The following is a 27417-nucleotide window of genomic DNA, read 5'->3' on the forward strand; positions in this document are numbered from 1 at the left end:
AGATCTTCTTCTTGTATTGAAATGCTGCGCAGCTGAGTTTGAAAATGCGTTGAAGCAATAAAATGCAGGGCATAGCAAGCTCTTTCCCTTCTACCTCCATTAAACATCTTGTTAAAAAAAATAACTCACTCAATCTCCCCAGCGGGCAAAGCTGGTTGAAATGGCATCATTACAACCAGATTATAACCAGTAACCAGTTTTGCCCGCTGGATCCACTATCTCTCCCTTCAGACTCTTATAGCAAAACAAGGTCCAGAGTCCTATAGGTGAAAAACTAAAAACACTGGGGTAACCATCCCCTGAAAGATCACAACATCATAAACAGCATATCAAATCCTCTTAAATAAATAAATACTAGTTCCTATGGAGTAAGGGCGGGGACAGGGGCGTAGACCAGGGAATTAATGGTTGGTCGTGCGGTGCAGAGTTGCACACAAGATTGAGCTTAGTTTGCTAGGCCCCTGTCCCATCCCCATCCCCCTTTCATTCTCTCCTCCTCCATTGGGGATAGATAGGCTACATAAGTGGCGTGTTGGGGTAGTTCCTGTAGCTGGGTGTAACAATACCAAAGCTGCCTGCTGCCCTCCTTCTGTCACACGATGCTGTCCTGAAGCAGGGGCTCAAAGTCCTCGTCGCTGGTCGGCACTTGCGTGTCCTCGTCGCTGCCCGGTAACAGGGTGTTGATGTGCACACCGGCTAGCATGGAGGTTTCCTTGGTGTCGGCACAGGTCACAACTGGAGGCTCAGTGTGTTCAGGGATAAACAAGGCTACCAGGAACGCCACGACAACCGTGCACGAGCCCAGGAGGAAGGGAGGGCCGGGGATCAGGGATTTCTTTATGGAGAGAGACAGGGTAGTATAGATATGAAGAGTTTTATTCCAAAACGCGATATATCCATTTTCAGAAATGTTGGTAAATGGACATGAATTAAAAACAGATCTTGTGAAAGAGCTAGAGCTATAATTTTTTCATGAAAACCCAGACATGATTTTGTTTGAAATACACTGAGTGTACAAAACATTAAGAACACCCGCTCAATGACATACAATGACCAGGTAAATCAAGGTGAAAGCTATGATCCCTTATTGATGTCACTTGTTAAATTCACTTCAATCAGTGGAGATGAAGGGGAGGAGATGGTTTAAATACGTATTTTTAAGCCTTGAGACAGTTGATACATTGATTGTGTATATGTCCCATTCAGATGGTGAATGCGCAAGACAAAGATTTAAGTGCCTTTGAATGGGGTATGGTGGTAGGTGCCAGGCGCACTGGTTTGTGTCAAGAACTGGACGCCGCTGGGTTTCACGCTCAACAGTTTCTCGTTTGTATCATGAATGGTGCACTACCCAAAGGACATCCAGCCAACTTCACACAACTGTGGGAAGCATTGGAGTCAACATGGGCCAGCATCCCTGTGGAACGCTTTTGACAACTTGTAGAGTCCATGCCCCGACGAATTGAGGCTGTTCTGAGGGCAAGGGGGTGTTCTTAATGTTTCATTTTATTTTAGAGTGGCAAAACGCTATATATCCAACCCAAACAACAGAACTCCCGATTGGGTTTTAAACAGTTACATGTAATAAAGTAGGCCTATCTATACATAAATAAATATTAAAAGATCCCAAACAGCAATTCTGATTCCCATGTAAAATTGCTTTTGAGTGACTAAAATATCACCCATAATATTTTTGGGGGATAGAAATGTTCAAACTGAGAAAAAGTAGTTTTTCTCTCATGGCTAACTAGCAGGAAGTTTGAAAAGACAGGCTCAGTGGGCGGGGAGGTTATATTCATGAGCTTGTCTTGACCGACAGCTCTTTGAAACGCCTATGTCAAGGAACTTGGATGCAGTGAGTGGTGTTGCAGTAAAATCATCTCAAGCTAATTTGGTGATACACAAACCAACTCAAACAACATTGAAATTGCATCTGCGTCAGAGTTTTAAACAACCCTTCCCCCCCTTTTGTTCCATGCAGGCTGAAGACCTAGCTACCCAGTAACTAGCTAACACCAGACACAGATGAAAAGGGGAGACATATGCATCTTTGCCATAGATGAACAGGGCAAACTTTTAATTATATTTGCTGACACCCTACAGTCAAATTTTGGCACCAGTAGAGTAGCTATCTAACTATATAAACCACGCCCTTCAGCAAACACGCCAAATACTTATTTAAATTAAGTAAAAGAATATCATGTTACCATTGGTGTATTAAAATGAGAGTTAGGGTGATGTCACCCTATCTCCTTAATAATCCCGCCTCCTGAATCCAAGAGTTTGACATGGGGGAGGGAACCAGTAACTTTATGATCAAATTTGATCAATGTAGAAGCAACAGCCATTTTTCATACTTTGGTCATCATACTTTGATCTGGTATCTTCCAAATATCATCCAATTTCATGAAAAACATGGTTTTGACTGTTCATGAAATATAAAATAATCAATTTGTTTAAACAATATTGTGCAAAAAGCCTATCACATAGCCGATTTATTGTATCCAGAGGGTGAACAGTGTATACAATGTGTGTTTTCTTTTTGGACATTTAAGCAATTTTTTGAAAAATGTTATGGGAGTTTTATGGGGTTTTCTGTTAGGATAAATGATAGGAAGCTTTTTGAGTTTTATTATATACTCTTTAGGGAAGGATTTAAGGAATAATAAGGACGCAATTAATTTGCCGTTCAAGGATGGATTGATTCTTATTGTCGGAGTGACACAGCCCGCTATTTGCAGTGTTTCCCGTCATTAGATCTTGGCTCTCTCCTTTTTATGAGCATGTTTAGAAAGTTATCTTTCGGCCAACAGTAATAGATTTCACAGACTCCAAAAACTGTTGAAGGGATCCATAGTAATCAAAAGGTCCATGACACTCAAGAGTTCAAAGCTAACATAACGCTAGGTAGCCAACGTGCAAACAGCTGAGAGTGACAGCTATCTATCACTGCATCTGGCTGACTAAGCCAGGGGTTAGCCTAAATTAATAAGATAAGGTTTTAATTACGTTCCAAAGTGTGGAAAAATTATTTAGAGAAACCTACCGTACAAATGAACAGACAAATATAATGGAAATGATTCAGTAAATTATTCATTTTTGCGCCAGCGGCAAAAACCATATGTAATGTTCCATGCAACTGGACAGTGGATATAGCGAGAGCCATATACAGTACAGTGCCTTCAGAAAGTATTCACACTAGTGATGCGCGGGTTGACTCATAACCCGCAGTCCCCGCGGTTATATATCCGCGGGCCGGACGGGTTTAGGGTAATTAAATATTGTGTGGCTGAAGGGCGAAAGAAGAGTTGAAAATAAAGAGAAGGGAGGGCCATATTTGGTAAAGTGGTAAAAGAGGATGATAGCAGTGCCGGCTATATTATGTGTGATAATTGTGATAATTGAGGCGCTATACAAATTCGACTGTCTCAAGATGGGGACTTCAAATAGGCCTATGGCATGTCAAGGGAACTGAAATCTGGACATGACTGTAGGTCTATAACCTCTCACATAGCCTTAATAATAACTCCTGCAGAATTAAGTATTTCTTGCAGTAAAATTATACACCAATGTAGGCTAAATTTGGACTTGGGAACAGGAGTGGAGAAATATGATTTATTTATTTCTGCATCTTGAGAGAATGCAATGCTCAGTTAGATACCATCTGTAGAGGTGCTGTCTTCATCATAAAAGCTTATAGTATTTCAACCACATAAAATATGCATCGAAGACTAACTGAAATCTTATCAAAAACACATTGGGTCTTTTCACAGCTTTCTGTGAAACTAATGTCATTTGGACATTTTGCACAGAAAATCTTTCCCTCTTTTTTTATTTAGTCTTCTAGGGCAACATATAATGACAAAAAAGAAGCTACATGTATCTAATTATAAACAAGTTTACAAAAAAATAGCCTACCAAAATGTCAGAAATTATAAACTGAAACGCATCTAAATCAGGCAACAAAAAAATCCTGCACCCCCTGTCAAGAAAATCTTTCTGCCATCTTTGACTGTAGCCTATAGTGCATTTTCTATATTTGCGGGTTAGGGTTGGGTGCGGGCCTCAGATTTTCACTTTATCACATATAGTTGGGTGGTTGCAGATGGGTTATTAGCAATTGCGGGCGGGTGCGGGTGAACAAATAGCTGACCCGCGCAACACTAACTTACAACCCTTGACTTTTTGCACATTTTGTTGTGTTACAGCACCTACTTTTCACTGGCCTACACACAACACCTCATAATGTCAAAGTGGAATTATGTTTCTAGAAATGTTTACAAATTAATTTTACATGAAAAGCTTGAGTCAATAAGTATTCAACCCCTTTGTTATGGCAAGCTTAAATAAGTTCAGGAGTAAAAACTTGCTTAACAAGTCACATAATAAGTTGCATTGACTCACTCTGTGCAATAATATAGTTTAACATGAATTTTGAATGACTACCTCATCTCTATACCCCACACATACAATTATCTGTAAGGTCCGTCAGTCGAGCAGTGAATTTCAAACACAGATCAGGGAAGTTTTCCAATGCCTCGCAAAGAGGGGCACCTATTGGTAGATGGGTACAAATAAAAAAAAGCACACATTGAATATCCCTTTGAGCATGGTGAAGTTATTAATTACACTTTTGATGGTGTATCAATACACCAAGTCATAATGATGCACGCATCCTTCCTAACTCAGTTGAAGGAGAGGAAGGAAAACGCGCAGGGATTTCACCATGAGGCCAATGGTGACTTTAGAACAGTTACAGTGATAGGAGAAAACTCGACATTGTAGTTACTCCACAATACTATCCTAACTGACAGGGTGAAAAGAAGGAAGCTTCTACAGTAGGGTTGGGCAGTTTCCAGATTTTCATATGATCATTACGGGATTTACGGTATTACCGGTTTAGTACACAAGGGTGCGACCAAAAAAACGCAAAAAAGACCATTGGGCATCTGTTACCAGAATGCTAACAAAATTAGCACAGGTAATAGCGGATTTCCATGGAGGCTGCTAGCTAAATATGCTAACTGGTGAGTTTGGACATTTACAAGCGAATGTGAATGAGAGACATTGTGCAAATTAACAAAAGTTTGTGTACACACTGTGTCTGTCTGGAGTCGTTAGGGAAAAGGGCCTGCCTGCTCTGCGAAGATGGGGGAGGAGCAGACGGGCCGAGAACGGAGGAGAAAAACGCAAGGAAATCAAAAGATAGTAGTGGCAGATGTTCAGATAACTCATCCAAAGGGCTTTGACTTCTCAAACACGGCAGAAAACTTACACAATATGATGCCCCGTCACCATATTAATTAAGTAACTTACTTAGATAGCAAGTTAAACTTAGGGGTCACGTTAACGCAGAATTCGTAAGAATGTGATTTTCTGGATTTTTGTTTTAGATTCCGTCTCTCACAGTTGAAGTGTACCTATGATAAACATTACAGACCTCTACATGCTTTGTAAGTAGGAAAACCTGCAAAATCGGCAGTGTATCAAATACTTGTTCTCCCCACTGTATCTCACTGGTCATCCCCAAAGCAAACACCTCCTTTGGCCGCCATTCCTTCCAGTTCTCTGCTGCCAATGACTGGAACAAACTGCAAAAATCTCTGACGCTGGAGACTCTTATCTCCCTCACTAACTTTAAGCATCAGTTGTCAGAGCAGCTTACCGATCACTGCACCTGTACACAGCCCATCTGTAATTAGCTCACCCAACTACCTCATCCCCATATTGTTATTTATTTTGCTCATTTGCACCCCACTATCTCTATTTGCACATCATCTTCTGCACATCTATCATTCCAGTGTTAATACTCAATTGTAATTATTTTGCACTATGGCCTATTTATTGCCTTACCGCCATAACTTACTACATTTGCACACACTGTATATAGATTTTCTATTGTGTTATTGACTGTACGTTTTGTTTATCCCATATGTAACTCTGTGTTGTTGTTGTTTTTATCGCACTGCTTTGCTTTATCTTGGCCAGGTCGCAGTTGTAAATGAGAACTTGTTCTCAACTGGCTTACCTGGTTAAATAAAGGTGAAATATATATATATTTTTTAAATTAGAGACTTACCCAGAAAGACTCAAAGCTGTAATCACTGCCGAAGGTGCTTCTACAATGTATTGACTCAGGGGTGTGAATACTTATGTAAATTAGATATTTTTGTATTTCATTTTCAATCAATCTGAAAACATTTCAAAAACATATGTTCACTTTGTCATTATGAGGTATGTGTTTAGATGGGTGAGATTTTGTATTTATTTAATGAATTTTGAATTCAGGCTTTAACACAACAAAATGTGGAATAAGTCAAGGGGTATGAATACTTTCTGAAGGCACTGTATTTAGAGTTGGGCCAACTTTTAGAATTTTGAATATTGTTCTAATTCTAGACATTCAGTAACATAGCATTTTTAAAATATTCCCTGTGTAATGATAATCGGGTGGTAACATGGCTGCCATATAATTTTGTAGTGTCATGTAAATGCATCATAATGCAGAAAACCCAATGTCCCAACTCTCTATACACATGGCTCTGGATATAGCACGTTTTGGTATGAAACAAGTGTGTCGCATATTGCGTTTAGCAAAAAAAAAAAAATTTTAAAGAACATCTAAAGTAAATGTTTTAAAAGTATGAAAACAGCCATAATTCATACACATAGAAAGGGATCCCTGAGCATTCATTTCAGAAACGGACCCATGAGCAATTTCATTTCAAAATTGCAATTTATCGTGTTTTGGAATCAAACACTTCATATATAACTTATTTTTCTGTAGGAACTTGATCTCACATTCATATAACACAAATAATACCACCCATCTCTGAATAAAGAAACAGAAAGATACAGGATTACAGCTACATAAAGATTGCAAGCGCTTACTTAGGAATAAATATGTTTTAAAGCTAAAGAAGAGAGATGTATACGGCTAGTCTGGCTGGCCCTAGAGGCAGAATGAGAATGTTATATTGGTGTTAGATAGTAATTCATTTACCTCAGCCGGTGGGTTTATAGGTATAGGGTCGATGGGGTATTCTCCCTGGATGGGGTCAATGGTGTTCAGCTCTACGTTGAACATGAAGAAGATAAGGCCATACAGCGCAGGGCCCAGACCGTTACACAGGCCCCGGATTCCAGTGATCATTCCTTGCACCAGACCTGAGGAGAGAAAGGTTATTAGTTTATTTGTCAGGAACGATGTGTACCACATGTAGCTACATAGACCATCTGCGGTTCCTGGGCAGAACACATAAACAGCATGACATCACAGAAAACACACCATATACATAAACATCCATGAGGGTCTGTTTCTGATAAAAGTCTATTATAAAAACAAATTCAAATGTTAACAGGATAGGTCTGCTATGAAACAAAATAGTCAAAGTTAAAAACATCCATGCATTTGTATGCTGTGATGTGTCTTAATGGAAAATGTTAGTAAAAAATGTATTTAAAAATATACACATTTATTCACTTTCAAAAGGACTACGGAGGTGGAAAGGTAGTACCGTAGAGAACAGGATGAATGGATAGATTACATGAAGGAAAAAAGGGAATGCCTTAGAGCATGACAAATGGATAGATTACATACAGTAAAGGGAAATAAGGGGAATGTCTTACCCTGCTTATCTGGGTCTGCGCTGTGAGACACCAGGGCGCTCACTGCAGGAAAGGTGATACTAGACATGGCTGCTACTGCACCCGCAGCCCACATCATCCTAAAAACCACAGCGAAAGAGAAAGAGACACAGAGGAGACAGTGGTTAGCTCCAGACACATACAGTCTGAGACATCACTTAGCTAAATGGACCCACTCTAAGGAGTCCCACACTCAGGACCAGCCCTGCTGAGCATGCTCAATGATCTTTGACAAAATCGATTCCCGATCCACCTTCTCTTTTCATTTTAGATCGATTCTGAGATGAGGGAGAAAGATATACCAGTAGCTACATAAACGTACAGATTTTACATGTAATACATTTCTTAGTCAATAGAAAAACAAATCTGTTTGCTAACTTTATGTAGGACAGCTCTGTAGATCATACTCCACTAACCACAGTGAACATAGAGTTAAAGGTGACCCACCATGGTTCTGATCCAAAGCCGTACCAGGCCAGCTGTAGAATCTGGAAGCCCAGGCCCAGTAGAACTGTGTTCTTGTTTCCGATCGTTCTCATCAAGACTGTCAGGATAAGTGTCTGCAACAACAATTAATCAATTAACCAATCAAACAAATGTATTTATAATGCCCATTTTATATCAGAAGTTGTCATAAGTGCTTTACAGATTGCTAATTTATTTCATATGTATTGTAGGCACATTCTTCAGAAATATTGTATGCATAGGAATTACACGATTTGCTACATTACTTTAGAATGCTTTTCTTTTAAGTAGGATAGAACGGGCAGGCTAAGGCTATGTCGACATGATTTAGATCTAAATGTGGAGCTAGATTAAATACATTCCAAAGGACATGATTGTTCGTTAACACATTGCAGTTCCCCACAGACACAGTTAAATGGAGTAGCAGACGGTCACCATTGCGTCAGATACGTACCTGGGCTATGATGGAGAGGATTCCAACCACCCCGATGAACACTGCGATCGTTGCCGATGAAAAGTTAATGACCTGAGTGGGGATAGAGAGAGAGAGACAGAGAGACAGAGAGAAAAAGAAAGAAAGAAAGAAACAGAGCCAAAGATGGAGAGAGAGAAAACATAAAACAGCATTAGCCTCTCTCTTTCTCTCTTTGCTCCAATGGTCCAAGGCAAAGTAACGCCACTATGCTAAATGACTAGCACTTGACTGTGCTCAATGGAGAGAGAGTTGTACAAGTGGATCTAAAAAGAACAGCGAAAGAACACCATCTCTATAATTATAGTCACCGAACTAAAATGAACTGAACCGGAGGTAAACAACACTGTGTGCTGAAATAACTTGTTGTTTGTTGTACTTGTATTTTATGTAGATGATGTTATCATTTGCAATCTGGCATGGTTTTCTTAATTGCCCCTAAGGGGATAAATAAAGTTGTATTGAATTGAATCTCAAGTTTACTGCCAGATGGTTCAGGTAAATGTAGAGGAGTTGTCCTGTCTAAGATACAGGACAAGCTGGATATTTACCTGTCTAAGGTAGAGAAAAAAGCTGGAGTATTGGCCAGCTTCAGGTAGGTAGGACAGGAACACTGTTATACAGATGAGAAGAACCGTGGGATCCTTCCCCACTTTCCTCATTGACTGCAAACATGAGACACCAAAGTATTTTAAACAACAGAGAGACACCAAAGTATTTTAAACAACAGAGACACCAAAGTATTTTAAACAACAGAGAGACTCCAAAGTCTTTAAAAAAAGGACACTGACACTGATGAAACCATTAGCTGATGTAGCCTACTCAGCATGGCATGGCATGGCATGGCATGGCATAGCACTCACCTGGAATGGGTCGGCTTGCTCCCAGGTGATGGGTGCTCCCCAGGTGTTGAGCCTCATCTTCTCCGGAAGGGACTCTGGCACGGCCAGCAGGATGAAACAGATGTCTGCCAGTGCAACCAGTGTAGCCACCAACACCACCAGGTTGTCACCGTAACACGCGGACAGGTACGCCCCGATGGCTGGACTCGTCACCAGGCTGGCTGCAAACGTAGCCGACACCTAGGGACACAGGAGGAGAACGTGTGTTTGGAACTAAAGTTGTTTCCAGGTCAGTTTATATTTAATCATGATATCCACTCAGTGACAATTGTAACTGTTTTTCATGAAGTCCTGTTGTGTGTTTTGTGTTGTGTGTTTTTTTTATTGTATTGGAGCCAATAGCTGTCAACGACCCAATTGTCAGGGATGCAGCCATTTTTCACATTTCACAAGTGGTTAAGCTACAAAGGAAATGTAGTTCAAAATACAAAGATAAAAGGATTGAAGAATTCAATGGGATATGCTATACTACAAGCATTTGGCTCCACCTAACATCTGCTAATCTGTGTACACGACAAATAAACGTTGATTTGATTTGATTTACTGCATGCTGTGACCTCAAGGGACCCATCATGACACAACTGTATGAGATATGAAAACCACTGTGTGAAGGCTTGCAGGAACATGACACTACCAACATCTATTCTAAGCACAAAAGAGCACATTGCATAACCCATATAGAATTACAGAACTTGATCTTTACCCACATAATTGTCAGATAGAATTGGAAAGATGGAAAGATAAAATTCTCCTCTACCCCAAATCAACATGGGAATCAAATGAGAAAGATACTGGACATCATAATAAAAATAACTTTTTACCAGTCCATATGCTGTGCTTCTCTCATGCTCCTCCGTGACATCAGCGACATAAGCGAAGATGACAGAGAAGGTGACAGAGAAAGCCCCTGACATGGAAATCGCTGCAAAGTACCACCTGAGGGAGGGAAAATTGTCAGTTAGACTCTTCTCAAACTGCCAGTCAGTCACATTCAAGCAAGTGCATTTCACATCATGTACAAATACTCCTTCAGACTCTAAAGATAGACATTCTGTGACAAATTACTTGACAGTCTTAAAGTGTTTACCAATTACAAATTCTGACTAAAATTGGTAAAACAGACAACTAACTATATTGTGGTGTGTGCATAGGAGGGATAATATAGTATTTTCATTTAAAACAGCACTTTTACATTTGGACAAAGACCACACTCTTAGACAAAAGGGTTCCAAAAAGGTTATTTGCGGAAGGATTGGGTTCTACCATCTGAAGATCCCTTTTGGAAGACAAGGTTTCTTTGTAAGGCAAAGGGTTCTACCTAGAACCTTTCATGTCCTAAGAACCATTTTTGGAAGAAGGGTTCTTTGATGATTCTTTGGAAGGCAAGAAAGAGTCTTTGGAAGGCAAGACTGTAGAACCCTTCTGAATCTGAATAAGCTTTTTCTATTGTAACTTTTTTTTATTTCTTTTAAAGTGGAACTGACAGCATTTTTTGCTTCCCCAGGAAGAATGACATCTTTTTTTTTACATTTTCTGACAAGCACTTAGATATCTATTTTCATGTTTTCGTAAATACATAGAATGTTTAGGAATGATGTATAGTAAGGCATTTGTGAAAATTCTATAGCAATATAGAGTGGGAAAGCGGCCGTGCGTTTGGACAATTAATAGACACTGCAGTAAATAAAACCAAATAACAACATCTGTCCTGTCCAGGACTGGAGTCTAAGCAGACAGGTGCGCCATAGCCAATCAGAGCTACAGTAGGCCTATATGCAAATAAGCCATTTGCCACACGGGCCTGCCATCATTCACTTTGAACTGGACTGTGTGTTTACAGGTAGTAGCAAGAGTGCCACTTTAGATCATTAGAACGCATTCGCCAAAAGCCACACAATACACCTGAATGGATTTCTGCAAATATGTAAATACATTTGGGAACTTTAAAATCCTATTTCTCAAACAACCATGAAAAGGTATGTTCTCTCCCTCAGTTGCCTATGCACATCAACAACAACAAGATCAACAACTAATGCTAGCTAGAGCGAGATAAGCTAAAATCTAACGAAGGAACATTAGATAAACCCTCTTAAACTTTTTCTGCTAGTTGGCCTTCAAAATTGCACTGATAAACGATGGGGAATAGTAGCCTGCTCATCCTTTTGCAGCTTGCCTGCCAATGCACGCTTGTCCCAACGCACATTTTGACAACTGAATGGGAACTTGCCTGCCTCCCCGCCCATTTGATCAATGCCAAATACAACTAAGAGATATGTTAACTGTGTATAACAACTAGCAAAGTGTTTCACATTTCTTGCTAGCTAACCAAATGACACCTGCAGCATCTCTAGATGTAGCCAAAGAAAAACGATATGAGGGGAAAAAGTCAGTCACTAACCCACTCCTCCAATGACACGACATCCTCCCAGCAGCTAGCTAGCTAATGTTAGGCTTTGTGTTTTTAGCTTGCTAAATAAATAGTTAATTACATAAATAGATACGCTAGCCCAGGGGTGTCAAACTCAATAAGCGCAAGGCCCATATTGAAAAAACAACTAATTTGCGGGCCAGACATAGCCTATTTGTTTTTACAAAAAAAACATGCAACTGTGACTCAAACTGGCCATTGTTTTATTAGAAAAAATATGGCCCTTTATAATGTCCACTTACAGTGCATTCGGAAAGTATTCAGACCCCTTGACATTTTCCACATGTTGTTATGTTGCAGCCTTATTCTAAAATGGATTAAATAGTTTTTTCCCCCTCATCAATCTACACACAATACCCCATACCCCATAATGACAAAGCAAAAACTGTTTTTTTGAAAATGTTGCAGCCTGTGCTGCTATGCTTGCAGATGTGCATTATATGCTGCGACCCTAATCAAAAAGTATTTAATAACTTAAAATAACAAAAGCTTTGCTATAGGTTGTTGTAACATTTCAACTTAAAACATGTTTGCTTATTTTTTTGCACTTAATGGATCACCAGTGCGGTTCAATGCAGCATTGCTGTATGGTGCACTCAAAATGTATTGTAGTTGAGTAGCCAACCTAGGCTACTGCTCAAATGTTGCTGTAATTGGCTTTCATTTTTCTCTTTTGCATGGTGTTTTGTTGCAGGTTTTGTTTTTTGGTTAATCATTGTCAAACTTTTAAAAACCGAAGCCAGACTGCAACATTTTAGTAGCCTAGCTAGGACTGTGGCATGTGTCTGTACACTTTCCCACGGCTGCGCGATGTAAACGGGACACACGAAAGCAGCGCAGTTTAAGTTTAATTAACAATGCGAGCGCATCAGGCTGTAATTTCATAAAGTAGATGACTCAACTCTTGACTCATTTACACTCGCTTGTGTGTCCTATTTGGCCCACAGGCCTTGTGTTAGCCACGTTATGACTGACTTGTGATCATTACCCTTGCTAGTTTGATTGTATTGACATTCCCAGCCTTAGTTACAGTCGTTAAAAATTTAAACGGTGCATCCCGAATGGGTGGCGGCAGCAGAATATGTACCAGGTCAGCGATATTTACAACCTGATAGCAATATTTTGGGGACTACCAAGAAATGTATTGGTGAATTATATGAATAATGCATTGAACTACATCCATATATTCTGCCAACAATGCCTTACTGTACATCATGGAATGTTGAGTCAAATAGAACCTATCTTTAAAACCTCTTATAAAGTTGGTTTGAAGTATAAACTGGGAATTTTATATTTTTGATTGATATTATGATTGTCTGTTTCATATCTGCAAAGTAGTTAAAACGCTGTCAGTTCAACTTTAAATACTGCCAAAGCATTAGTGTTTACCTCAGTGTTTAGACTAACATCAGGAGTTTGAGTAATCTGATCAATTTAAAAAGATAGGCGTGAGAATGTTTTAATAACCAGTCGAGTGATTGTGTTATTTTTACTAGAGTAAAAGACTCAAAACCATGCCCATCATTATCATATTTCCCAGCATGCTCTATTGCAGGTAGATTTTCAGAATTGTTTGTATCAATATCTGTGTTTTTGCATGTACATTGAATGGTTGATTAATCTTATGCTAAACCGATAACATGCTTTTTCATAAACTAATCCAATCTGTTAGTAGTTGGATTTATTGTACCCGTTACTGAGATGATTGTTCCAGTTTAGAGGATTTAGGTAGTCTCTTCCCTACATTTGCAGTCATTCTGAATGCAGATTGCTAGTGATATTACATTTGAGAACGGTGCGCCAGACATGCGTCGAAATTGTTAAGGAGTTTACTTCGAAGTGCCTGTATCAATTTTTCAAACAACCACCTGATTGGTTTGGTATTGGTTTCGGTAGAAGACATTAACGCTTTGAACACACCGACTGTGTAATGCGCAAAAAAGTATGCAGCACCAGCTAGATATGTGTGCAACAAAAGCTCAACATTCACCTTCTGCTACAGACCACTTCTCAGTTCCTATGCTTCCTGGCTGATGTTTTGGTCACTTTTGAATGCTGGCGGTGCTTTCACTCTAGTGGTAACATGAGACAGAGTCTACAACCCACACAAGTGGCTCAGGTAGTGCAGCTCATCCAGGATGGCACATCAATGCGAGCTGTGGCAAGAAGGTTTGCTGTGTCTGTCAGCGTAGTGTCCAGAGCATGGAGGCGCTACCAGGAGACAGGCCAGTACATCAGGAGACGTGGAGGAGACCGTAGGAAGGCAACAACCCAGCAGCAGGACTGCTACCTCCGCCTTTGTGCAAGGAGGAGCACTGCCAGAGCCCTGCAAAATGACCTCCAGCAGGCCACAAATGTGCATGTGTCTGCTCAAACGGTCAGAAACAGACTCCATGAGGGTGGTATGAGGGCCCGACGTCCACAGGTGGGGGTTGTGCTTACAACCCAACACTGTGCAGGATGTTTGGCATCTGTCAGAGAACACCAAGATTGGCAAATTCCCCACTGGCGCCCTGTGCTCTTCACAGATGAAAGCAGGTTCACACTGAGCACATGTGACAGACGTGACAGAGTCTGGAGACGCCGTGGAGAACGTTCTGCTGCCTGCAACATCCTCCAGCATGATCGGTTTGGCGGTGGGTCAGTCATGGTGTGGGGTGGCATTTCTTTGGGGGGCCGCACAGCCCTCCATGTGCTCGCCAGAGGTAACCTGACTGCCATTAGGTACCGAGATGAGATCCTCAGACTGGTGTGGTTGGCCCTGGGTTCCTCCTAATGAAAGACAATGCTAGACCTCATGTGGCTGGAGTGTGTCAGCAGTTCCTGCAAGAGGAAGGCATTGATGCTATGGACTGGCCCGCCCGTTCCTCAGACCTGAATCCAATTGAGCACATCTGGGACATCATGTCTCGCTCCACCAACGCCACGTTGCACCACAGACTGTCCAGGAGTTGGCGGATGCTTTAGTCCAGGTCTGGGAGGAGATCCCTCAGGAGACCATCCGCCACCTCATCAGGAGCATGCCCAGGCGTTGTAGGGAGGTCATACAGGCACGTGGAGGCCACACACACTACTGAGCCTCATTTTGACTTGTTTTAAGGACATTACATCAAAGTTGAATCAGCCTGTAGTGTGGTTTTCCACTTTAATTTTGAGGGTGACTCCAAATCCTGACCTCCATGGGTTGATAAATTTGATTTCCATTGATAATTTTTGTGTGATTTTGTTGTCAGCACATTCAACTATGTAAAGAAAAAAGTATTTAATAAGATTATTTCATTCATTCAGATCTAGGATGTGTTATTTTACTGTTCCCTTTAGTTTTTTGAGCAGTGTATGTACCACACAGAACACAGTGCAACTACCTCTGCAAAGCAATGCTGCAAGGCAAACGCAGCGTTCCATTGGAAATTAATGTACTTATAGTGTACCAAAACGCAAGTGCAAGGGTACCCTGCGTACACGCTACGGTGTGTGGGACGTCATATATAATAATTTGGCTGCTCTAAATTCTTTTGACCAGCAGGTGCCACTAGTGTACACTTTGTTGATCAAAGGCTTGAGTAATGAACCTATTTTCGACACACAATTGGCTGGATAGCCTCAATGCTTCAAGAAGCTTAGTTTACCCCATCACTAAAGATTGAGGGTCATCAAAAGTTTCAGTTGTGAGATATCCTAACTCTGGCTGGATTTCAACAGGAATTACACATCACTTTGCAAGTGAGCATAATGTGATTTGCAAGCCTGATGTGGCCTGTAAACAAGGAGTTTCCTAACACCAGTGTCAGGGTATACCTAGGCCCTCAAAGATAGGGCTTTTGATATATGTAATGTATTGTCCTAAAGACTTTAACTTTAAAGGCTAATATGGCTGGTGGAAGTGCTCATAGAGGGTTCTAGGAAGAACCCTTCAAACATAAAAGGGCTCTCGGTGGTACCTTTCATCAAGATTTCTAGGGAGAATCTTTAGAGGATAAAAGGGTTCTTGGTAGAACCCTTCATAGAGGGTTCTAGGCGGAAACCTTCAAAGAGGGTTCTAGGTAGTACCAAAAAGGGTTCCCCTATGGGGACAAACCGAAAAACCCTATATGTTTTTACTTTTAAGAGTGTAGATTTCATGTTTAAATGTGCGTATTGTTTAATTCTAATCAAATACACAATGAATACTAAACCAAATCACAAAAGTGTTTTTTCCTTGGCCAGCAGAAACGGGCGGTCTTACCAGGGACTGAGTCTCATAAGCGGGATGGGGGCGCAGGTGAAGAACACAGTGACCAGTAGGAAGGACCGTCTGCCCCACACGTCTGACAAGGCACCAATCAGAGGGGCACTCATGAAGGACAGAAGACCCTGTTGAGGAGGAGGGTGAAGAGGGGAGGAGTGTCTGTTAAAAATGTCATGGTTACCGGGAACCCATAATGAGAAGCCTCATTCATCTTTAGTGGAAATGAGAGTGAGCTTGATTACAATCAAGTAGCAGCACGAAAATGGCTGCTCTACGGTATCCTGAAATTACCTATAATAAACATGCACTTATTATGAAATAAGATACTGAAAAAAGATGAGCTAGAGTACACAGAATACAGTTTAGTGTGCTGCATTTGTTCAATCGCTCAGGGATGCAACTCTATGGATGGGTCCTCTGTAGCATAGCAGTGATCAATAAATGACATAATTGGTTTATGTTTTGGAAGATATACTGTTTGTAGTCTTTGCTAAACAAAACTGTTAGTATTTAGTTATTTCTAAGTCTGATATCTTACCTTCACCCCTTGAATGAGGCCATTCATCAGAAACGTGTGTTGTGGAAAAGTTTCATGTAAAACCTGCAAAGAACCACAGAAAAACCAAAACCATCTTTAACAGGGCTGTTCCACAGAAAGGCTGCCAAGAAACCATAACAGTCACACACACACACACACACACACACATAAGCATTTTAACAAGCCAAGAAATCTACCCTAAAAAACAACACCACAAAAACACAGGTGCGTTTTACTAGACCATTCCATAGGGAAGGGAGACAGACAGAGAAGGTGAGAATAGAAAGATGAAGAGCAAAATAAGAGCTAGATAAGGATGACTGTCAGAAAGAGCCTGTAGGTCTCTCTCTATATCTCAATTAGTATTTCTGTAATTCCTCATAACCTCCTTTCTCGCCTCCTTCTCAACTGTATTGGAGGGAAGGGCCAAGGTCCCTCCATCCCAATGCGTTTTGAGAAGATTAATCTCAGTTAACCCAGAACTAAAGTCTTGCTTAATTGGTCAGATGCTCGATTATGTTCTGGGTCCATACGTGTTAAGAGAAGAGATAGAACGAGGATCGGAACCGGAGTTACAGGCAAGTCTATTGGCCAAATGTCCCCTCCATTTCCGAAATTCAAAAGATTATAATACCTGCGAAATCAAGATTTGTCCAAAGCACAGTACTAATGCTGCTCGTTATCTCATGCATCCTCTTGTATCATGACAGATCTACGGTACCATTTAAGTTTACGTAGTCTGTCCACGAGAGATTGTGAGAAGACGGATGCGAGGAATAAAGGCCATTTTGTTTTAGAAAGAGCCCTACACTCTTAAAAATAAAAGTACAATAGGGGACCCATTTGAGGGTCTCTGAAGATCCATAAATGGGATGGTTCTTTGAAGAACCACACAAAAATCCAACACCAGACATGTTTCGGCCATGCAGGACCAGAATTCAATAGCCCTGCTGTAGGGTTTAAAGCCCTATTTTTCCCATGGTGCCTTTCGGGTGAGTTTTAGAGTTACCACCCATGACTGTGTTTTCTAGTGACAGAGACATGGCTGTATTCATACATTCAGTCCTGTGGCCTTCACCAATTGAGATCCTAAGTGAATATGTTGTCATAAAATTACATTAAAAAAATAAATACAATTAAACATATTTTATAAGGCCTTCTTTTGAGGGCCTAGTTTTACCCTAATACAGTGGCCTGAAACTCTTGGTTTACAGGCCACATTAGGCCTGCAAGTCACATTATGTTGGCTTGGAAAGTGATGTGTAATTCCTATTGGAATCCAGCCACAGTGGGGCTAACCAAAATGTTGGATTTTTTTATCCACCCACAACCTGTATTCAGTATGACCTCCAGGGTTGGGAAGACTAAAATATGAGACTACCTTAAACATCTAAACTGGAACAACCATTTCAGTAACGGATTGGAATAGTTTAGAAACATGTATGTTAGCATGAGATGAATTAATCAATCAATGTACATGCAAAACCATAGATATTGGGCCTCCCGAGTGGCGCAGCGGTGTAAGTCACTGCATCGCAGTGCTTGAGGCGTCACTGCTTGAGCCGGCCGTGACCGGGAGACCCATGAGGTGGAGCACAATTGGCCAGCGTCGTCCGGGTTAGGGGAGGGTTTGGCCGGCCAGGATTTCCTTGTCCCATCGCACTCTAGTGACTCCTTGTGGCAGGCCGGTCGCAAGCTGGACGGTGTTTCCACTGACACATTGGTGCGGCTGGCTTCCAGGTTAAGCGAGCAGTGTGTCAAGAAGCAGGGTCATGTTTCTGAGAATGTAGCCTCTCCCGAGTCCGTAGCGGAGTTGCAGCGATGGGACAAGACTGTACAGTCGTGGTCAAAAGTTGAGAATGACACAAATATTAATTTTCACAAAGTCTGCTGCCTCAGTTTTTATGACAGAAATTTGCATATACTCCAGAATGTTATGAAGAGTGATCAGGTGAATTGCAATTAATTGCAAAGTCCCTCTTTGCCATGAAAATGAACTTAATCCCAAAAAAACATTTCCACTGCATTTCAGCCCAGCCACAAAAGGACCAGCTGACATCATGTCAGTGATTCTCTCGTTAACACAGGTGAGAGTGTTGACGAGGACAAGGCTGGAGATCACGCTGTCATGCTGATTGAGTTAGAATAACAGACTGGAAGCTTTAAAAGGAGGGTGGTGCTTGAAATCATTGTTCTTTCTCTGTTAACCATGGTTACCTGCAAGGAAACACGTGCCGTCATCATTGCTTTGCACAAAAAGGGCTTCACAGGCAAGGATATTGCTGCTAGTAAGATTGCACCTAAATCAACCATTTATCGGATCATCAAGAACTTCAAGGAGAGAGGTTCAATTGTTGTGAAGAAGGCTTCAGGGCGCCCAAGAAAGTCCAGCAAGTGCCAGGACCGTCTCCTAAAGTTGATTCAGCTGCGGGACTGGGGCACCACCAGTGCAAAGCTTGCTCAGGAATGGCAGCAGGCAGGTGTGAGTGCATCTGCACGCACAGTGAGGCGAAGACTTTTGGAGGATGGCCTGGTGTCAAGAAGGGCAGCGAGGAAGCCACTTCTCTCCAGGAAAGACATCAGGGACAGACTGATATTCTGCAAAATGTACAGGGATTGGACTGCTGAGGACTGGGGTAAAGTCATTTTCTCTGATGAATCCCCTTTCCGATTGTTTGGGGCATCCGGAAAAAAGCTTGTCCGGAGAAGACAAGGTGAGCGCTACCATCAGTCCTGTGTCATGCCAACAGTAAAGCATCCTGAGACCATTCATGTGTGGGGTTGCTTCTCAGCCAAGGGAGTGGGCTCACTCACAATTTTGCCTAAGAACACAGCCATGAATAAAGAATAGTACCAACACATCCTCTGAGAGCAACTTCTCCCAACCATCCAAGAACAGTTTGGTGACGAACAATGCCTTTTCCAGCATGATGGAGCACCTTGCCATAAGGCAAAAGTGGTAACTAAGTGGCTCGGGGAACAAAACATCGAAATGTTGGGTCCATGGCCAGGAAACTCCCCAGACCTTAATCCCATTGAGAACTTGTGGTCAATCCTCAAGAGGCGGGTGGACAAACAAAAACCCACAAATTCTGACAAACTCCAAGCATTGATTATGCAAGAATGGGCTGTCATCAGTCAGGATGTGGCCCAGAAGTTAATTGACAGCATGCCAGGGCGGATTGCAGAGGTCTTGAAAAAGAAGGGTCAACACTGCAAATATTGACTCTTTGCATAAACTAAATGTAATTGTCAATAAAAGCCTTTAACACTTATGGAATGCTTGTAATTATACTTCAGTATACCCTAGTAACATCTGACAAAAATATCTAAAAACACTGAAGCAGCAAACTTTGTGAAGACCAATACCACGACTGTAAGTACCAATTGGATATCACGTAAAAGTACAACAACAACATAATATATATATATACACACACATAGATATTGAAAAAATAAAATAACCTGCAATAGATCATGCTGGGAAATATGATAATGATGGGCGTGGTTTTGGTTAAACTCTGGTTATTAACACCAATTTTGATCCATTTAATTCTTGAATCAACACTAGAAATTTCAAGAACCTTTTAAAATTCAGAAGAACTGTAGATGCCACATCAAGTACACCACACTTAACTCAAATGTTATTTATTTGGCAAGAGTTCTTCAAGGAACCTTAAGAGCTGAGGAAGAACCATTTAAGAACCTTTATTTATTTCAGTGTAGATCACGTGTCAAACTCATTCCACGGAGGGCAGAGTGTCTGCAGGTTTTTACTCCTCCTTTGTACTTGATTGATTAATTAAGATAATTAATTAGTAAAGAACTCCCCTCACCTGGTTGTCTAGGTCTTAATTGAAAGGAAAAACCAAAAACCTGCAGAAAGTAGGCCCTCCATGGAATGAGTTTGACACCCCTGGTGTAGATAGACCTAGATAGGCCATTTCTGATATTTTGCCCAATTACTGCCAAAAGAGCTTATCTGATTAATCAGTGGAAAAAGATCCGAATTAGGCTGCATGTGTAAATGGAAAAACATATGAATTTGGCTGCGTTTACAGAGGCAGTCTAATTCGGATCTTTTTTGCACTAATTAGTCTTTTGACCAATCACATCAGATCTTTTCACGTCAGATATTTTTCAAAGCTGATCTGGTTGGTCAAAAGACCAATTAGACAGATAAGCTGATAACCAGGCAGGCCAGATAGAGATGTAACTCACTGTCAGCATTGGAGTGGTAAGGAGACCCCAGGCAAAGAACTCCAGGAAGATGACCACCACAGCATGGGAGACACTGGGTCTGCCAATGCCCTGGCCCGGCTGCAACACACAGGAAAGAAAGTCGGCCATTTTAGAACATATTGTATTCCATGTTAAAACATACACTACGGAAATTAGCAGCTTTTACAGTGTGAGAAAAATGTAAACAGCGTTTCAAAAAGGTCACTTGAGATGATAAACAACCACCTTTTCACCATAATCACAAAGCATATAAAATCATTATCAGGACCCTGTGAATGGGTTTGCTATATTTGAGTGCCTGGACTTATTTTGACAAGTGCAGTATATTCTTTTTGAAGCAGACATACAATATGCACTATTAGGAAAACAATTTCCTAAAGCAACCATTTATTGATCTACACTCTGATACTGTAGATCTTTCTGAATGAGATGGTCAAGAGGAGTCCAAATCAAAATAATCAATAAAAAGAGCCCACTGCTTCTCTGTCAAGGTGAATCAGTCACTTTGCTATTTGAAGACATCCACGTGGCCATTGTCTCCTAGGACATCCCTGAGCAAGGACAGACAGCAGTGGTATTTGAGGAAGGCAATGGCATAGAAAAGATAGATAGATTAGCACAGGCCCCTAGCTACTTCACAGCACAGTGTGAGGCAGCCTGCAGCTTGGGAAGCTTGGGACATGGCCGTTGCATAACAGTGGAGACGAGATGGGGCCCCCAATTCCCTATTCCTCACAGTGAGTGCACCGAGTTTTTCCTGTGTGTATGTAATATGTATGCGTGAGTGAGGACTGGAGGAGATTGAGATGTGGTTGTGATCTCAGCTCGCTGTCATGCAAGGGGCGAATCACGTTATCATCACCTTGTCTAAACTGAGAAATTAGACATACATAGTAGCCAGGCCTAATGGAGATTGAATCACTGCTTGCTTACCATGCTGTGGAAAATAGACTTAGGCCTAAGCGTTTATTTGTGTTGTTTGCTACAAATAAAACCGCTGATCTAAAATGAATGTCCCAATCCACTTTGATGTGATAGCTCAGATTACATAATAGAATATTGTTTATTTTTAAATTAGGCCATCTGTAATTTTGTTTTTGGTCCAGGTCACCTTTCCTTTCCAAGGAAACACCATGGTAACACCTATGGTCCTAACAGCTGGCTATTGGCTAATGTTTAGCCTATGAGGAGGTTTAAATCCGAGGGCACTGTGGGACAAACAACCTGCCTGGAGCACCTCCAACATCATCAACACCAACAGTTCATGAAAGGATAGAGGTTGCGGCAATAAATAAAAGTGTTTGTTTTTTTATTGCAGGGGGATCTGGACTCTATTATCTATACAAAATAGATACAAATAGGCCTTATGCATCTAAAAAACCAAAAGGTATTATCATGATAATGAACCAGTCTATGAATATGATTATGGAATTATCATGCAAACAGATTGCATTGAGAGGTAGCCGGGGATGTTATGTAATACAGTAGGCTATTGGCAGCGGCATGACAATATTATACGGTCTTCATTCAATAAACTATCTGCAGCTAGGCCTTCCGCAAGATGCAACCCCGATATATTACCGGCCGCGTCCTTCCAAAAGACATTGCGATGTAACCATCTCCTATCACTATTGATAATCTATTAACAAATTGATCAACATGTCAAAGCTGTTTGGCAATAGCGTGTGGTGCACTGTATGCTGAGTGCATAATGTCCGCTTATGTCATAGCCTCACAGCTGATGCTGCATCGTTTGCGGTTTATGTGAACATCGGTTACATTGTTACATACACATTCCCGGTTACAATTGTTAGGATACCGAAATAAAGACGATTCATTCACATACCGTGGGCCCATCTTTCATGATAATTTTCTTCACCAACACTATACGGTTGGTACCCTGATGATCTTTCTCTCCCGGAGCCATCTCCTCATTACATTTTGCCGGAGTTACATAGAATCCATGCTGCGTAGGGATCTTCGGTTCACCCGTTTCTTCCAGGATGCCTTTTGATTTAGCCTTGAAAGGCTAACGGTTATTAAAATACGTGTTTATAACCCTGTAGCCCCGACCGAATTGACAACACCGGCAAATGAACAAAATGGATATTGCACACGTCAACACGTCCTCTCGAATCTCTCTCTGTGCGGAGGACAGCGCACTATGCGATTTAATATTTGAGAGGGGGCTGAAGGTCTGACTGCGGATCAGTGTGTGGTTTTATGGCGTCATTGTATGCATCGGCTTGATGTCGGCTGAAGGTTGGAAAAGCTGGTCTGAGATCAGATATATGGCTAAGGAGCGCTTCTTTCTGCAGCCACAGTAGACTACGAGGAAACCACGTGTCACGTGTCTATTAAGGTTTATTCTCCCCTCTGGTACAAATAAAACATTCATTTGTGGTTACATTTATTGAGCTGAAAGTACATTACCTAGTTTAGGCCTACTCTGAGAAAACATGAGCTGTGATCAATTATTCAAAATAATATAATGTATGAAATGTGCTGCATTGAATTATATTGTTTTATTCTTACATACACTGTCAAAAATAGTTGTGTGATATCACCTTGCATTCTAGTTTAAGTGCATTGCAAAGGTAGTGCAGCAGACTGCTTAGCCAGCAAACTCTACTAGGATCACCTGAGGCAAATTCCTTCTCCTCCACAATACTTATGGTAAAGCAAATACAATAAATTATTTAGACCCACTTGTGTCTGTTTCTATAGACAGAATGCCTTAGCAAGTGGAAACTGGGTTGACAAGGAAACGAAAGGTGAACCGCCAAGCCCCAGGTAAGTAACTGTGTGTTTGTGTGTTTGTTTGTGTGTTTGTGTGTTTGTGTGTTTGTTTGTTTGTTTGTGTGTTTGTGTGTTTGTGTTTGTGTTTGTGTGAAACATGAGAGAACATGATCCTCTAGAACAGGGTTTCCCAAACTCGGTCCTGAGGCTGGGTCCTGGGGCCCTCCCTGGGTGCACATTTTGTTTTTTTTCCCTAGCACTACACAGTTGATTCAAATAACCAACCCATCATCAAGCATGAATTATTCAGCTGTGTAGTGCTACTGCAAAAAAACTAAACGTGCACCCTGCAGGGGGGGGCCCAGGACTGAGTTTGGGAAACCCTGCTCAGGTCCTTGAGTACCCCTAAAAGTACACATTTTTATTGTAGCCCCGGACAAGCACACCTGATTCAACTTGTCAGCTAATCATCAGGCCCTCAATGTGTTGAATCAGGTATGTTTGTCCGGGACTACAACAAAAATGTGTGCTGTTGGGGGTACTCGATTGGGGGCCCCCCTGCAGGGTGCACATTTTGTTTTTTTGCAGTAGCACTACACAGCTGAATAATCCAAGCTTGATGATGGGTTGGTTATTTGAATCAACTGTGTAGTGCTAGGGAAAAAAACAAAATGAAACTCATAGTTTACATGCCACATCAGGCCTGAATATCACATTATGCTGGTTTGCAAAGTGATGTGTAATCCTATTGGATTATCTAACACTTGGCATTTTTTGTGTCCAAGCTGCAGGCTGGAGAATGTCTTCCCGCACTCTTAAAAATAATGACTGCCAGAGTTGGGAAGAAAACAATATGAGACTACCTTAAACATCTAAACTGAAACAACCATTTCAGTAACAGGTGCAATAAGTAACAAATTGGAATAGTAAAAAAATAATTATGTCATATATATTTGAGTAGCATAAGATTAATCAATCAATCAATATACATGCAAAAACATAGATATTGAAACAAACAATTCTAAAAATCAGCCTGCAATAGAGCATGCTGGGAAATATGATAATAATGGCCATGGTTTTGGTTCACGTCTGGTTATTAACACCAACACTGGGGTTCTTTACACCAGTGAGTGTTAATTTAACTCTTTACAGTGTTCATTTAACTCCTGACTCAACACTCTCTGCTACATCACGGCTAGCGGTACAGGAGCACCAACTCTGGGACCAAAAGGCTCCTGAACAGCTTCTACCCCAAAGCCATAAGACTGCTGAACAGTTCATTAAAAGGCTACCCAGACTTTCTGCTTTTCACCCCCTACCTACATGTACATCGTACTTCAATCAATCACCTAACCAAACCTACATGTACATATTACCTCAATCAATCCACCCAACTACCTCGTACCCCAGTACACTGACTCGGTACCAGTACTCCTTGTATATAACTTGTATATAGCCTTGTTATTGTTATTTTATTGTGTTACTATTTTATTTTTATGTATTTGTTAATTTTCTTACTTTTTAACTGCATTGTTGGAAAAGGGCTCGTAAGTAAGCATTTCACGGTAAAGTCTACACTTGTTGTATTCGGCGCATGTGACAAATAAAAGTAGATATTTTTTATTTATTGTTACACTGAAAATTCAACACTAATTTATACTGGCCAATTTGCTGTGTGCTATGAAAGGGACATATCTGCAGGCTTCCATATATTTCAAGAACCTTTCAGAATTCTGAAGAACCGTAGATGCCACATCAAGAACCCCACTCTTAACTCAATGTTCTTTATCAGGCAAGAGTTCTCCAAGGAACCTTAAGAGCTGAGGAAAAACCATTTGAGAAACATAATATTTTTCAGTGTGGAGTCTACTGCTTTGACATACAGTGGGGAGAACAAGTATTTGATACACAGCCGATTTTGAAGGTTTTCCTACTTACAAAGCATGTAGAGGTCTGTAATTTCTATCATAGGTAATAAAATGCAAATTCATTACTTAAAAATCATACAATGTGATTTTCTGGATTTTTGTTTTAGATTCCGTCTCTCACAGTTGAAGTGTACCTATGATAGAAATTACAGACCTCTGCATGCTTTGTAAGTAGGAAAACCTGCAAAATCGGCAGGGAATCAAAAACTTGTTCTCCCCACTGTAGGTAAGCTTACAGGCTAGGGAGTCTAGTCTGTCTACCCCTGGGTTATTAAAGGGAAGGAGTGTAGACAATAGGAAGAACCCAGCCTCAACTCTCAAAGATGAAGGCTAAAATAACTGGTCTTTGCTACTTCATTTTTGCCAGTGTCAATGGATGGGATGATAGATATTAACCCCCCAATTGAATAACAGCAACTTTGGAAGAGTAATAGCCATTGCATTGATTATTTCCACGGGCCTTGATCCATGCTTAGGATCTTTAGGGTGCGATTGTAATGTTCATTACTGAGTTTGCTGTACAATTTATCATTGCTAAAACTACACAGTTTGATACACAGTCACAATATACAACGCCTCTCCTCCATGTGACCTACTTCTTGTGTGTATGTACTGACATGTATGTGTAACTGATAGATGCACACAAGCAACATATACAGTAAATGCTACCAAAAATCATTTACAGAAACTTCTTACAAATGACGGAGTCATCCATGATTTACCAAAATATATTTTGAAAGAGGAAGCAAAGTACTTTAAGCATGTGTTTTCATTTCAGTCTCCTCCATCTCCACTAACTGAAGTTAATTATAAGGATTTTTTTCTATTAATAGTGTAAAATTAACAGCTGTACAGAAAGACTCATGTGAAGGTCAAAGTACATAGGGGGAACTTTTTTGTTGATGCAATTAAAGCCTGGGAAAACTCCAGGGCTGGATGGAATACCAGCTGAGGTACAGTTGAAGTCGGAAGTTTACATACACGTTAGCCAAATACATTTAAACTCAGTGTTTCACAATTCCTGACATTTAATCCTAGTAAAAATTCCCTGTCTTAGGTAAGTTAGGATCACCACTTTATTTGAAGAATGTAAAATGTCAGAATAATAGTAGAGATAATTATATATTTCAGCTTTTATTTCTTTCATCACATTCCCAGTGGGTCAGAAGTTTACATACACTCAATTAGTATTTGGTAGCATTGCCTTTAAATTGTTTAACTTGGGTCAAACGTTTCGGGTAGCCTTCCACAAGCTTCCCACAATAAGTTGGGTGAATTTTGGCCCATTCCTCCTGACAGAGCTGGTGTAACTGAGTCAGGTTTGTAGGGCTCCTTGTTCTCACATGCTTTTTCAGTTCTGCCCACACATTTTCTATAGGATTAAGGTCAGGGCTTTGTGATGGCCACTCCAATACCTTGACTTTGTTGTCCTTAAGCCATTTTGCCACAACTTTGGAAGTATGCTTGGGGTCATTGTCCATTTGGAAGACCCATTGCAACCAAGTTTTAACTTTCTGACTGATGTCTTTAGATGTTGCTTCAATATATCCACCTAATTTTCCTTCCTCATGATGCCATCTATTTTATGAAGTGCACCAGTCCCTCCTGCAGCAAAGCATCCCCACAGCATGATGCTGCCACCCCCGTGCTTCACGGTTGGGATGGTGTTCTTCGGCTTGCAAGCAGCCCCCTTTTTCCTCCAAACATAACGATGTTCATTATGGCCAAACAGTTCTATTTTTGTTTAATCAGACCAGAGGACATTTCTCCAAAAAGTACGATCTTTGTCCTCATGTGCAGTTGCAAACCATAGTCTGGCTTTTTTATG

The 27417-nt window shown here is 40.9% G+C and overlaps 1 protein-coding gene across 1 annotated transcript; it reads right to left on the reverse strand.

Annotated features, from left to right (window-relative positions):
• Window positions 1-581: 581 nt before the first annotated feature.
• Window positions 582-22849, reverse strand: LOC311127567 (hippocampus abundant transcript 1 protein-like; the record flags this gene model as incomplete). Its single annotated transcript, XM_084159383.1, has 12 exons — window positions 582-835; window positions 7004-7167; window positions 7630-7727; window positions 8095-8207; window positions 8567-8638; window positions 9136-9249; window positions 9448-9666; window positions 10308-10422; window positions 16140-16267; window positions 16681-16743; window positions 20902-21000; window positions 22769-22849. 12 exons carry the CDS (start codon window positions 22847-22849, stop codon window positions 593-595), a joined length of 1509 nt encoding a protein of 502 aa, XP_084015509.1. The 3' UTR covers window positions 582-592.
• Between the last annotated feature and the right edge of the window lie 4568 nt (window positions 22850-27417).

The sequence above is a fragment of the Coregonus lavaretus genome, assembly GCF_964263955.1.
Source record: "Coregonus lavaretus genome assembly, chromosome: 4".
NCBI classification, from domain to species: Eukaryota; Metazoa; Chordata; class Actinopteri; order Salmoniformes; family Salmonidae; genus Coregonus; species Coregonus lavaretus.